At 48.6% G+C, this 14,561-nt stretch overlaps 1 protein-coding gene across 3 annotated transcripts in view; it reads right to left on the bottom strand.

The window, feature by feature from the left end:
• Positions 1–437: 437 nt before the first annotated feature.
• LOC137560868 (asialoglycoprotein receptor 2-like) overlaps positions 438–14,561 on the bottom strand; it is a 38,349-nt gene continuing 24,225 nt past the window's right edge. For 2 of the 3 annotated variants that reach the window (XM_068272024.1, XM_068272023.1), the window contains 4 exons: positions 14,092–14,166; positions 8,196–8,347; positions 7,986–8,092; positions 438–832 (listed from right to left, as the gene is read on the bottom strand). In XM_068272024.1, coding sequence (XP_068128125.1) covers positions 679–832; positions 7,986–8,092; positions 8,196–8,347; positions 14,092–14,166 — 488 coding nt within the window. In that variant the 3' untranslated portion in view covers positions 438–678. The remainder of the gene's footprint in view (positions 833–7,985; positions 8,093–8,195; positions 8,348–14,091; positions 14,167–14,561) is intronic. The other variant, XM_068272025.1, reaches the window with a different exon arrangement.

Here is a 14,561-nt window from a genome sequence, read left to right on the forward strand (position 1 = left end):
GCCCGGACTCTTTCTACCTTTTTGTTGTTGCATACATGTGCTCTTGTCTGGGGGCACATCGAGCTTTGCCACCGACCCCCACTAAGTCTGCCAGCAGCAACTAGTGCCGCCTCCTTCTCTCCTATTGGCTGATAAATAATTAATGTATTTTAACTACTGAAAATGTGTTTAACTGACTCTAAAAAGGTTAATCCTATCAATTAAATATATATATTTCTTATGTTCAAGTGTTAAAATGTAGAAAAACTAACAATGATAAAAAAAAGGGAAAAAAAAAGAAAAAAAAAGGACCAGTGTTGTTTGAATGAAAAAAAAACCATCATTTGATTCTGAATTCTTGTGATCTGCATGGGGTGGAGTGTGGTGGGGGCGTGGTTAGAGGTGAGGCAGGGGCGTGTCTTACAGTGTGCTTCTTACTTATCTCAAAAAGTTGGGAGATATGCTTTAATGCAGGACAGAGGAATGCAGGTCAGGCAGGAGGAGGGGGGACACTCATACAGCACTCTGTGCTTCAACACTTCAGGACACAATGAAAAAATAACGTTTCATAATAGTAATGGCCATTTGAACTTCAGTTTGACCACACAGAAAGCAATAATGTCCTGTGAATGGCTGGAAATGCACTCAGCTGGTCCGGGTAATAGTCTCTTGACATGCTGGTAGAATTGGTACAATTAATCACGCCCCGGAGGCCGGCTTCTCACAGGCGTACGGATAAGTAACGGAACAATGTTCATCGTTCCACCTATCTTCATGTATGGTAACCACGCAATCTTCCACTCCCCCGTAACGGGGGTCAGTCCAGTTATCCGGCTGATTGGGATTCCAGAACCTACAGGAAACAAGTGGCATTAGTGACATTGAACAGGTGGCACAGCTACAGGGGATGCAGCGGTAGCAAAAGCACCAGGGCCCCCCAACCTCAGGAATCCACATGGGGCCCCTCCTCCACCCCCTATGGCTCCTCCTACACTCTACTGATGTCCATATCACTCACTAACGTGCCAGCCTTTAGGACTCCTTCAGAGCAGCCCCTACTCTATGGAACTCCCTTCCCCCATCAGATTCGCCCCACCTTCAACTCATTCAAGCAGGTTTTAAAGGACACCCGAGGTGAAAATAAACGATTGAAATAATCAATTGTATCTATCCTCCTTCTCCTAAAAATGACTTTTTAAAAGATATTCCATAGTTTTATTTTATATTTAAATCTATATTTAAGTTTTTACTGTTTTATTGTTTTTGCTCAATGACACATTCATTGAAGTATGCCAGAGGTAAAATCTATGAACTATTTACCCTTGTTATCTCTTTCCTGCTCTCAGAAACCATTTTCTGCTAGGAAAGTGTTTTATAGTTGGAATTTCAGATCAGTAAGGGTCACACTGTAGTCTGACCCACCACTGACTCAGAAACTGCCAATTACACAGTTCTTGTACCCTTCCTTGCTTTCACCTTTCACACACAGTGGCTGTCCCCTCCCCTGCTTACCACTCTCTTACAGTGGCTGTCCCCTCCCCTGCTTACACTTCTACACAGTGGCTGCTCCTTCCCTTGCTTACATCTCTCTCAAACAATGGTTGTCCCCTCGCCTGCTTACACAACTCACACAGAGGCAGTCCCCTCCCCTGCTTACACTACTCACACAGCGGCTGTCCCCTCCTTTGATTACACCTCTCTCACACAGTGACTGTCCCCTCCCCTGCTTACAACTCTCTCACACAGTGACTGTCCCCTCCCCTGCTTACATGTCTCACACAGTAGCTGTCCCCTCCCCTGCTTACTTCTCTTGCACACTGTAGCTGTCCCCTCCCCTGCTTACACCTCTCTCACACAATGACTGTCCACTCCCCTGCTTACAACTCTCTCACACAGTAGCTTTCTCCTCCCCTGCTTACACCTCTCTCACACAGTGACTGTCCCCACCTCTGCTTACAACACTCACACAGCGGCTGTCTCATCCCGTTTACAACACTTTCACACAGTGGCTGACCCATTCCCTGCTTGCACCATTCACTCGGCAGCTGTCCCCTCCTCTCCTTACTCCTCTCTCACACTGAAGCTGTCCACTACCCTGCTTACACCTCTCTCACACAGTGACTGTCCTCTCCCCTGCTTATAATACTGGCACAGTGGCTGTCCCCTTCCCTGCTTATACCTATCTTACACAGTAGCTGTCCCCTCCCCTGCTTACACCTCTCTCATACAGTGGCTGTCCCCTCCCCTGCTTACAACTCTCTCGCACAGTAGCTGTCCCCTCCCCTGCTTATACCTCTCTCACACAGTAGCTTTCTCCTGCCCTGCCTACACCACTCACACAGCAGCTGTCCCCTCCCCTCCTTACTCGTCTATCACACTGAAGCTGTCCCCTACCCTGCTTACACCTCTCTCACACAGTGACTGTCCTCTCCCCTAGATATAACACTGACACAGTGGCTGTCCCCTCCCCTGCTTATACCTCTCTCACACAGTGACAAGACAAGACTAATAACATTTATATTGCGCTTTTCTCCTTGCGGACTCAAAGCGCCAGAGCAGAGCAGCAGCCACTAGGGCGCGCTCTATTGGCAGTAGCAGTGTAAGGGAGACTTGCCAAAGGTCTCCTACTGAATTAGTGCTGGCTTACTGAACAGGCAGAGCCGAGATTCGAACCCTGGTCTCCTGTGTCAGAGGCAGAGCCCTTAACCATTACACCATCAGCCAACTGACAGTGGCTGTCCCCTCCCCTGCTTACAACTTTCTCACACAGTAGCGGTCCCCTCCCCTGCTTAGAACTTTCTCACACAGTAGCGGTCCCCTCCCCTGCATACACATTCACACAGCCGCTGCCCCTCCCCTGCTTAAACCTCTCTCACACAGTAGCTGTCTCCTCCCCTGCTTACACCACTCACACATCAGCTGTCTCCTCCCCTGCTTACACCTCTCTCATACAGTGGCTGTCCTCTCCCCTGCTTACACCACTCACACATAGTGTTGGGCGAACACCTGGATGTTCGGTTTCGCGAACGTTCGCCGAACATGGCCGCGATGTTCGGGTGTTCGCGCCGAACTCCGAACATAATGGAAGTCAATGGGGACCCGAACTTTCGTGCTTTGTAAAGCTTCCTTACATGCTACATACCCCAAATTTGCAGGGTATGTGCACCTTGGGAGTGGGTACAAGAGGAAAAAAAATATTTGAAAAAGAGCTTATAGTTTTTGAGAAAATTGATTGTAAAGTTTCAAAGGAAAAAATGTCTTTTAAATGCGGAAAATGTCATTGGTGGGTATGCGGTGTACTACTGTTCCCAGCAGCGACACAGAGCACAATGCTATACAGTGGTGGGTGAGCGGTGTACTACTATTCCCAGCAGCGACACAGAGCACAATGCTATACAGTGGTGGGTGAGCGGTGTACTACTATTTCCAGCAGCGACACAGAGCACAATGCTATACAGTGGCGGGTGAGCGGTGTACTACTGTTCCCAGCAGAGACACAGAGTGGCAGTAAACACAATGCTATACAGTGGTGGGTGAGCGGTGTACACAGAGTGGCAGTAAACACAATGCTATATAGTGTGGGTGAGCGGTGTACTACTGTTCCCAGCAGCGACACAATGACTTGGGGGACCCTGGCTAGCCTGGCTGGAGAGAGAACTACCCTGCCTGCCTACCCAAAGCTAAACCCACAGACAAATGGCGGAGAAATGACGTGGATCGGGTATTCATTTACCCGAACCACGTGACCCGTTCGGCCAATCAGAGCGCATTCGGGTCCGAACCACGTGACCCGTTCGGCCAATCACAGCGCTAGCCGAACGTTCGGGGAACGTTCGTCCATGCGCTCTTAGTTCGGCCATATGGCCGAACGGTTTGGCCGAACACCATCAGGTGTTCGGTCGAACTCGAACATCACCCGAACAGGGTGATGTTCTGCAGAACCCGAACAGTGGCGAACACTGTTCGCCCCAACACTACTCACACAGTGACTGTCCCCTCCCCTGTTTACACCTCTCTCACAAAGTAGCTGTCCCCTGCCCTGCTTACACCTCTCTCACACAGTAGCGGTCCCCTCCCCTGCATACACATTCACACAGCAGCTGCCCCTCCCCTGCTTAAACCTCTCTCACACAGTAGCTGTCCCCTCCCCTGCTTACACCACTCACACATCAGGCTGTCCCCTCCCCTGCTTACACCTTTCTCATACAGTGGCTGTCCTCTCCCCTGCTTACACCACTCACACAGCGACTGTCCCCTCCCCTGTTTACACCTCTCTCACAAAGTAGCTGTCCCAGTGGCACACATACGGCCGTGCTGGCCGTGCGACAGCACGAGGGCCCCTTAAAGTTGCTTTTCTTTAGGGGCCCACACATAGTGTATCTATCACAATTTTTTTTTTTTTTACTTTTTTTTGTAAACTTTTTTTTTGGGGGGGGGGCCCTGTACCCCAAACTAGCCAAACCAGAACACCCCCGTCACCCATACCCCCCGCCCCCCCGCTGATTTGTGCCCACGAAAATCGCCCTCCCCCGCTCAATGCTGCATGTGGTATTGCCCAGAGGAGAGCGGAGCGGAGATCCAGAATGTGCTTGCCACGGCCCCTTGTTTGAGCGCTAAAGAGGGGAGGAGGAGTCACTCGTCTCGGAGACAGCCAGCCCAGAGGACAGGAGGATACGCCAAGCCAAACTGCAGGTCACCGTCACGCGCCAGCCGCCAGACCAAGCCAGGGGGACTCGGTGGAGCCGTGGAGGAGAGAGGCGAGTGGGGTAGACTGTGGCAGCCGCAGCAGGACCGATTCGGCCAGCGCCCAGCGGCAGACCCACTTTGAGCCGCAGGAGAGGGAGAGAGAGGGCGACGACCCAACCCGGGAGAGGAGATCGTCAGAGCCAACCAGGCCAGGTGAGTCTGCTCTCTGATGAGATTGGTCACCGGGCGGGAGGAGCAGCAGCCAGCCAGAGGAGAGGCTTGCTAAGGCCCAGCCCCAGCCGGAGAGCAGCAGGCCCACCTACCTACCCACCCGGCTACCTACCCACCCAGCTACCTACCAACCCACCAGGCTACCTACCTAAAGACCCACCAGGCTACCTACCTACCCACCCACCCGGCTACCTACCTACCTACCCGGCTACCTAACCACCCACCTGGCTACCTACCCACCCGGCTACCTACCCGGCTACCTAACCACCCACCTGGCTACCTACCCGGCTACCTAACCACCCACCCGGCTACCTACCCACCCGACTACCTACCCACCCGGCTACCTACCCACCCGGCTACCTACCCGGCTACCTAACCACCCACCCGGCTACCTACCCAGCTACCTAACCACCCACCCGGCTTCCTACCCGGCTACCTAACCACCCACCCGGCTACCTAACCACCCACCCGGCTACCTACCCACCCACCCGGCTACCTACCCACCTGGCTACCTACCCGGCTACCTAACCACCCACCCGGCTACCTACCCAGCTACCTAACCACCCACCCGGCTACCTACCCGGCTACCTAACCACCCACCCGGCTACCTACCCGGCTACCTAACCACCCACCCGGCTACCTACCCGGCTACCTAACCACCCACCCGGCTACCTACCCACCCGGCTACCTAACCTCCCACCCGGCTACCTACCCACCCACCAGACTACCTACCTACCCACCCACCCGGCTACCTACCCACCCGACTACCTACCAACCCACCAGGCTACCTACCTACCCACCCACCCGGCTACCTACCCACCCACCCGGCTACCTACCCACCCACCAGGCTACCTATCCACCCACCCACCCGGCTACCTACCGGGCTAGTTACCAACCCACCCACCAGGCTACCTAACCACCCGGCTACCTACCCACCCACCAGGCTACCTACCCACCCGGCTACCCAGCCACCCACCAGGCTACCTACCCACCCGGCTAAGGGCTACCTACCTACCCACCAAACTGCCTATCTACCCACCAGGCTACCTACCTACCCACCAGGCTACCTACTTACCCAATCACCCACCAGGCTACCTATCCACCCAACCACCCATGGGAGCTGCGCGCCGGATTGAGGCTGGGACAGGAGGTCTGCTGCTGCAGGTGAGTAAATGTTTTTTTTTATTATTTATATTAGCAGGTGTATGTTCTGGGCAGGTCTGCCACATGATTGCGTGTATGTTCTGGGCAGGTCTGCCACGATTGCATGTATGTTCTGGGCAAATTTGCTACATGATTGCATGTGTTTTCTGGGCAAATCTGCCGACATTATTGCACGTATTTTCTGGGCATCATCTGCCGACATGATTGCACGTATTTTCTGGGCATATCTGCCGACATGATTGCACGTATTTTCTGGGCATATCTGCCGACATGATTGCACGTATTTTCTGGGCATATCTGCCGACATGATTGCACGTATTTTCTGGGCATATCTGCCAACATGATTGAATGTATTTTCTGGGCATATCTGCCGACATGATTGCATGTATTTTCTGGGTATATCTGCCGACATGATTGCACGTATTTTCTGGGCAAATCTGCCGACATGATTGAATGTATTTTCTGGGCAAATCTGCAGACATGATTGAATGTATTTTCTGGGCAAATATGCTCACATTATGTGTATTTTCTTGAGAAAACCTGCACAATTATGTGAATTTTCTGGGGAAAGGGTCACCAAAACTTGGGCCCACTGTCTTTGCGTTGCACTTTTCAAGGGAACCTGAGGTGAGAATAATATTGAGGCTGCCATATTTCTCTCCTTTTAAGCAATACCAGTTGCCTGGCTGCCGTGCTGGTCCTCCGCCTCTTATTCTTTCAACCATAGACCCTGAACAAGCATGCAGCAGGTCAGGGGTTTCTGACAATATTGTCAGAACTGAGAAGATTAAGCTGCATGCTTGTTGCTGGTGTAATTCAGTTTATTACTGCAGCCAAATAGATCAGCAGGGCCGCCAGGCAACTAGTATTGTTTAAAAGGAAATAAATATGGCAGCCTCCATATCACTCTCACCCCGGGATCACTTTAAATTAGTTAGCTCCGCCCTTATCCGGTCATTGCCACGCCCATTTTTTGCCGCAGGTTCTATCCACACCCATAGCCACGCCCATTTTTTGCCGCGGCGCAGGTCAGGGGGGCCCACAATTACTATTTTGCACAGGGGCCCACTGATGGCTGTGTCCGCCACTGAGCTGTCCCCTCCCCTGCTTACACCTCCCTCCCCTGCTTACGCCTCTCTCACACAGTGACTGTCCCCTCCCCTGCTTACACCTCTCTCACACAGTGATTGTACCCTCCCCTGCTTACACGTCTCTCACACAGTGACTGTCCCCTCCCCTGCTTACACCTCTCTCACACAGTGACTGTCCCCTCCCCTGCTTACACCTCTCTCACACAGTGATTGTACCCTCCCCTGCTTACCTCTCTCACACAGTGACTGTCCCCTCCCCTGCTTACACCTCTCTCACACAGTGACTGTCCCCTCCCCTGCTTACACCTCTTTCACACATTGATTGTACCCTCCCCTGCTTACACGTCTCTCACACAGTGACTGTCCCCTCCCCTGCTTACACCTCTCTCACACAGTGACTGTCCCCTCCCCTGCTTACACCTCTCTCACGCAGCAGCTCTCCTTATAGGTTTGGTTGTCTGTAACAATGAAACTATTATACACACAGTGCTCTGAGGTAAGAGGATAGTGTAACATTTGCACTAGGGCCCATGGCTGTGCAACCACACCACTGCAAGAACTAGACATAATAGCAGAACCAAACTAAACAGATGGAAGTATTACTTTTTTGTTACTATTGCAAACTATGAGGCTGGAATGAATGAAAAGTGTTTTATCCACAAAAGTGGGAAAGTGGAAATTTCCACAAAATTGTTTGTACAGCCCTAGTTTATGGTGTCCTACTTTTACATACACATTGATGGATGACTGTGAATTTGAACAGCAGGGGATAATTGGGATCGATGTTGACATGTGGATTTTGGGGGGCAATGGGAGTAATAATGGGACTCTTACTTTGGGGTGTTGGCATAAGGCGTCCCGTCCACCCATTTCCAGGACCCATCGGCGTCTGTGAGGCCGATCCACACCTTCTTCTTCTCTGAAAACTCAGCAAGAAATTTCTGGAGAATAAAAAAGTATAAAAATGATATCACTGCAGCTGCCAAGAACTGACACAGCTTCTCACATTCTCCCCTTTATGTCTCTACAACGAGGCCTCCTCACCATCTCCTCCAGATCATTAATGACCACGAGATGGGCCTTCTTACTCTCGCAGTCCTTCTTGGCGTCGACCCACGCTCGATTTTGCAGAGTCAATTGGTAACAACTTTCACCCTTCTGTTTCCACCCAGCTTCACACGTCAGGCAGGCGGATCCTGGAAGAGAATGAGGGATGGTGAAACATGTGCCAAATTGAAGGGATGTGAAGCAGAGGCGTGGCTAGGGTTTCAGTGCCTGGGCGTGGCCAAGCATTAGTAAGTGGGTGTGGTCAGGGTGGAGCCAAATGTGCAAATGCTGTTTAGATAGTCAGATGTCACATGATGCCTCTGTTACCAAAGAGAGGATGCTGGACGCACTAAACATAGAGACGACATCATTGATGAAACGTAGCCTGTGAGTCTTGTGCTGTAACTAATGTTGCCACACTCTGTAGAGGAAGGAAGAGAAGCAGGTGCTCTTAGGGTGGTCAGTGAACCGCCTATCATGCACGTTGGGGGTGTGGCGGTTACACTGAGCGCCCTCACAGTGCTGCACCCAGGGACATATTTCCCCCTTGCCCCCCCATAGCTACACCTCTGATGTAAAGTCACAAGAGAAGAAAGTCCACTCTCTAAAGGGGCCCATACACTGAGCCAATTAGCGGCCAAAATCAATTGATTGCAAATCGATTAACCGATCGATCGATTTGCGGCCGATTTCGATCGATTTCAATCGATCTGACATGCTGAAAAAATCTAGGTCGATCTGTTGAGATGGCTTATCAATTTGCATTGGACCTAATGGAAATCTCTTCAAAAACATTGTGTGTGTCAAACAGTCCTAATTACCCACCCCCTTTGTTGTTGAAAAGAGATTGTTTTCTTCTGGGTAATTAGCTCAATAAAACAATTCGCTTCCTGAGATTTCTGCGGACCGTCAGGCTGCTGAAACAGCCTATTAAAACTCCTTTGATTGTAAAATACAAGGTAAAATAAAAGTTTATTTTAATAATGAAACAGATTGTTGGCATGCATTTTTCAAGTGCTATAGAAATGTCCTGAGTGCTAAAAAGGTACTCGGTTCACTTTAATACTATATCTGGTTTTGGTTTATTTGATGTTTTGGTTCCAGTCGAGTCTCAAGTTGACCTCTAACTTCCTCCTACTTCACTGAGTAAAACAGAACTTGTTATCATTTGACCATCTTTATCTGTGAAGTTTACAGAAAGTGCAGATAAAATCTTAACCAGTTCAGCTTTCTAATATCTGATTCTGTATTATCACACAACTATCTTCAGACCTGAACTTCCTCTCTGTTCTAAAAGATAAGCAACAGCATAATAAACTTTAAAGTACCACTATCGCAAAAAATGTAGGCAGTTAAAATATAACAGAACTGACAGCTTTTGGGCCAGTCCATCTACTCATGGGGGATTCTCAGGGTTTTCTTTGTTTTCAGCATTTCCTGAACAGCAGTTCACCTGCCAAAATAGTAAGATACCAGCCAGCCTCCCTACTGACTTGCACACTATTTTGTCAGTTAGACTTTGCAACTGCTGTTCAGGAAATGTTGAAAACAAAGTAAACCCTGAGAATCCCCCATGAGGAGATGGACTGGGCCAAAACCTGTTGGTTCTGTCAGATTCTAACTGCCTACTTTTTTCGCGATAGTGGTCCTTTAAAGAGTAACTCCAGTGAAAATAATGTAATAGAAAAAGCGCTTCATTTTTTACATAATTATGTATAAATGATTTAGTCAGTGTTTGCTCATTGTAAAATCTTTCCTCTCCCTGATTAACATTCTGACATTTATTACATGGTGACATTTTTTCTGCTGGCAGGTTATGTAGCTGCTGCGTGCTTTTTTGGCAGTTGGAAACAGCTGTAAACAGCTATTTCCCACAATGCAACAAGGTTCCCAGACAGGAAACTGCCAGAAGTACCACAGTCCTCAGAGTTTCTTGTGGGAGTTTCACCACAATATTAGTCATACAGCGCCCCCTGATGGTCTGTTTGTGAAAAGGAAAGAATAGATTTCTCATGTAAAAGAGGGTATCAGCTACTGATTGGGATAAAGTTCAATTCTTGGTCTTAGTTTCTCTTTAAAGAGAACCTGAGGTGTGTTTAAAGAATGTTATCTGCATACAGAGGCTGGATCTGCCTATACAGCCCAGCCTCTGTTGCTATCCCAAACCCCACTAAGGTCCCCCTGCACTCTCCAATCCCTCATAAATCACAGCCATGCTGTGAGGCTGTGTTTACATCTGTAGTGTCAGTCTCAGCTGCTCCCCCGCCTCCTGCATAGCTCCGGTCCCTGCCTCCGTCCCTTCCCTCCAATCAGCAGGGAGGGAAGGGCTGCAGGCGGGGACTGGAGTTCTGCAGGAGGCGGGGAGAGCAGCAGACTGACACTATAGAGATAAACACAGCCAGCTCTGACAAGCTGTTTGTCAGCAGCGTGGCTGTGATTTATGAGGGATTGCAGAGTGCAGGGGGACCTTAGGGGGGTTTGGGATAGCAACAGAGGCTGGGCTGTATAGGCAGATCCATCCTCTGTATGCAGATAACATTCTTCAAACACACCTCGGGTTCTCTTTAAAGGAAGGAGTTACCGGTAATTTAAATGTAAGTGTGGGTCTTCTTATTAAAATAAATGTATGTAGGTCTAATTTTACTATTTGGCCACAAGATGTCCTTGCTCATTATTTCCGATTAGTGTACTATAAGTACGTGAACAGGAAGTAATGCATGGACGTGTTACTTCGTTCTGTTACAATGATCGTGGCATCTCATTGATAACTGATCAGTGATCCCTGACACGGGGACTTAGATTAGGGCCTGTTTCCACTAGACGTATTACTATGCGGAAACAGCTCCGCATGGCAATTCAAGGAAACTGCAACCAATCCACGTCAATGGAGTAGTTTCCATTGTCGCTAATTGACCTACACGATCCGGCGCGATGCGACGCGGGGGAAATGTTGGATAGCATGCTGCAGTTTTCCGCAGCACGCATCCGAGTCCCCATAGCTGCCGACGGGAAGCCGCATGACGCCGCATCCAGTTGTACGCATGGCAACCAGAAGTACTTGCGGAGGGATGCATGGCGATGCGGTGATTGCCTCGCATCCTAAACGCTGGTGAAAACGGGCCCTAATGAATGGGAATGTAAAGATTTATTACAGCAGACACATTTATGATTATATTAAAAATGCTTGCAATGCAGGGTCGGGATGTAGACTGCATAAAAAACACAGAGCAGTGAGTAAATGGTATTTGATTGTATGGCCGACAATGCCGCTTTAATTACCTTCCCAGCCAGGAAATGTATTCGCATGAATGGACGGCGTCTCCCAGCATGCATTGCGGCAGCCTATCCCACGCAAATCACCGGTGACACTTTGAAATGACACAGGGGGAATAACGTGCGGCAGATGGAAGCATGCGGGCGTTCCTTTCTGAGTGACCCTCATATTATTTATCTGTTTAGTACTGAATGTAAGTCTATAATAGAGATGGCCCAAACAGTTCGCGATTCAGCTATCCGCATCCGCAGGGGAACGCAAACACATAGCGCGTTTGACCCGCCCCTAAACCTCGTAATTCGGTTAAACTTTGACCCTCAACATCAGAGTCAGCAGACACATGGCAGCCAATCAGGCTGCACTCCCTCCTGGACCCCCCTTATAAAACGCAGCAGCGTCGGCCATTTTCTCAGTCTGCTGCTGCTGTTTTGGTGAGAGGAAGGGAGAGACATTGCTGGAAAAGATAGGGATTAGGGAAAGCGTTAGTTAGGTCTTGTTAACTTGCGCCTCGCTCAATGTTGTTGCTGAAAGTACCCCAACAAAGCTCTTTTGAGAGCTAATTTTGTTCGTGTGTGTGTGTGTGTGTGTGTGTCACTGCATAGATACAGCCCTGTTGCAGCTGAGACTTTCTATACTGTGATAGGCTCAGCACACTGTATTATACCAGTGCATATCTTTCCACTGTATTTGTGTGATTTAACTTACTATAACATACCTTTTTTGTGGGTGACACTGCATAGGTACAGTCCACAGACAGTTCCATGCTGCTATTTTTAGTCCCACCAGTGTCTGCCAGCACACTGTATTACCACAAGTGCATATCTTTCCACTGTATTTGTGTGATTTAACTTACTATAACATACCTTTTTTGTGGGTGACACTGCATAGGTACAGCCCACAGACAGTTCCATGCTGGCATTTGTAGTCCCACCAGTGTCTGCCAGCACATTGTATTACCACCAGTGCGTATCTTTCCACTGTATTTGTGTGATTTAACTTACTATACCATAGCTCTCTTTGTGGGTGACACTGCATAGATACAGCCCACAATTGCCATACAGCCAAACATTGCCGTGTGGGGACTGACATCAACTAATGACAACCCTTTGCAGCTGTTTGTGGTGCGTTACACAGTGAGTTTGGTCTGTCAGTGGGAAGCAGTACACTACTTACACTACCTGATCCATGTATACACATGCAAGATGTTTTCAAGCACTTTATGCCTCCAATTTAGGAATGCAATGTGATTTCTGCCCTTTAGGGATTATAACCCTACTCTGCATCAAATACGCAATTTTCCCCGGGACTTTTGGCTTGGATCCCCCTCTGGCATGCCACACTCCAGGTGTTAGACCCATTGAAACAACTTGTCCATCTCTTTTGTGGCCAGAAACAGTCTTTGTAGGTTTTAAAATTCGCCTGCCCATTGAAGTCTATAGCGGTTCGCACGGTTCATGCAAACTCAAACTATCTCTAAAGTTCACGTCCGCGAACCCAAAATCTGAGGTTCGAGCCATTGGGCAGCACGGTGGCGTAGTGGTTAGCTCTCTCGCCTTGCAGCGCTGGGTCCCTGGTTCGAATCCCAGCCAGGGCACTATCTGCAAAGAGTTTATATGTTCTCTCAGAGTCTGTGTGGGTTTCCTCCGGGCACTCCGGTTTCCTCCCACATTCCAAAAACATACAGATAAGTTAATTGGCTCTCCCTAAAATTGGCCCTAGACCACAGTACTTACACTACATAATATAGACATATGGCAATGGTAGGGATTAGATTGTGAGCTCCTTTGAGGGACAGTTAGTGACAATATATATATATATATATATATATATATACACACTGTACAGCGCTGCGTAATATGTCGACGCTATATAAATACTAAATAATAATAATAATAATCTCTAGTCTATAACATAATAATGATTGGGAGTTTATTATTATGCTAATACACCCCCTTCCCTTGTAGATGTATTCCATACTAGCTGATGGCCCGGCGTTGCCCGGGTATGTATTTGGCTGGTGTTGGCTCCAACCACCTTTTCTACCTTTAACACACAATTACTAAATGACCAAGTTTGTGAACTTTGCAGTCTTTGGCCTCAATAATTTGCATTGAAATGAAACAAATCTGATGGGCTGTTTGTGGCTCCACCCCTTTTTCTGAATTTGAACCCCAGTCACCCAATGACTAACTGTACCAGGTTTGAGGCTTGTGCCATTAACAGTGCAAGAATGGCAGCAATTACATATTCCCCTTGAAAATCAATAGGTTAATTTTGATTGGCTTTTATAGACTCCACCCACCTTTCTGAATATTAATCCCAGTCACCCAGCGACCAACTGTGCAAAGTATGAGAACCCTACCATTAACAGTGTAAGAATGGCTGCTGTTTACATTTTCCAGTGAAATGTGTATTTGTCTCCGCCCCCTTTTTGGTTATGGGAATAAAAAGTATCCTATACTTTATTCCAGGTAATGTACTATGTGTGTGCCAAATTTCATTCAAATCCGTTCAGCCATTGTTGCGTGATCGAGTAACAAACATCCAAACATCCAAACTTTCCCATTTATAACATTAGTGAGATTCATGTTCCGGTGAATAATGCCGGGATAAATATACTTTTCACTTTGCGCAAGTCCTCCGCCGCTTTCTCCAGAGCTCCCAGTTTCTTCTGAATGTCGCTGTAATGAGAACCTGTAACACACACAATGCCAACTTGTGGTCAGCAATATAGCTATATAAAACCCAAAGCAAACATTACAGAGAAAACCCCCAAAATGTGCCCAAATAGTGCCTCTCTCTCCATTGCTGAGCCCTCCCCTCCCCCCCCCCCACCCCACCCCGCATTAAATGATTCAGTTGGTAGCAATAATAATAGTTTGCAGAGGGGCAGGGGTGCAACTAGTCATCGCTGGGCCCCCCTGCGAAACTTTGGATGGCCCCCCTCCCCCCCTTTTTCTCCAGACTCCTCAAGCATCACTACAGTACACAGTACTTAGGGAGGGGTAGAAAGGCTGGGGGTAGAGCAAAGCTGTACACAAGACCCTGCTGAACACTGAATAGGGACTGTCTACAAATATTTGTCTGCA

Source organism: Hyperolius riggenbachi, chromosome 3 (assembly GCF_040937935.1).
Source record: "Hyperolius riggenbachi isolate aHypRig1 chromosome 3, aHypRig1.pri, whole genome shotgun sequence".
Classification (NCBI taxonomy): Eukaryota; Metazoa; Chordata; class Amphibia; order Anura; family Hyperoliidae; genus Hyperolius; species Hyperolius riggenbachi.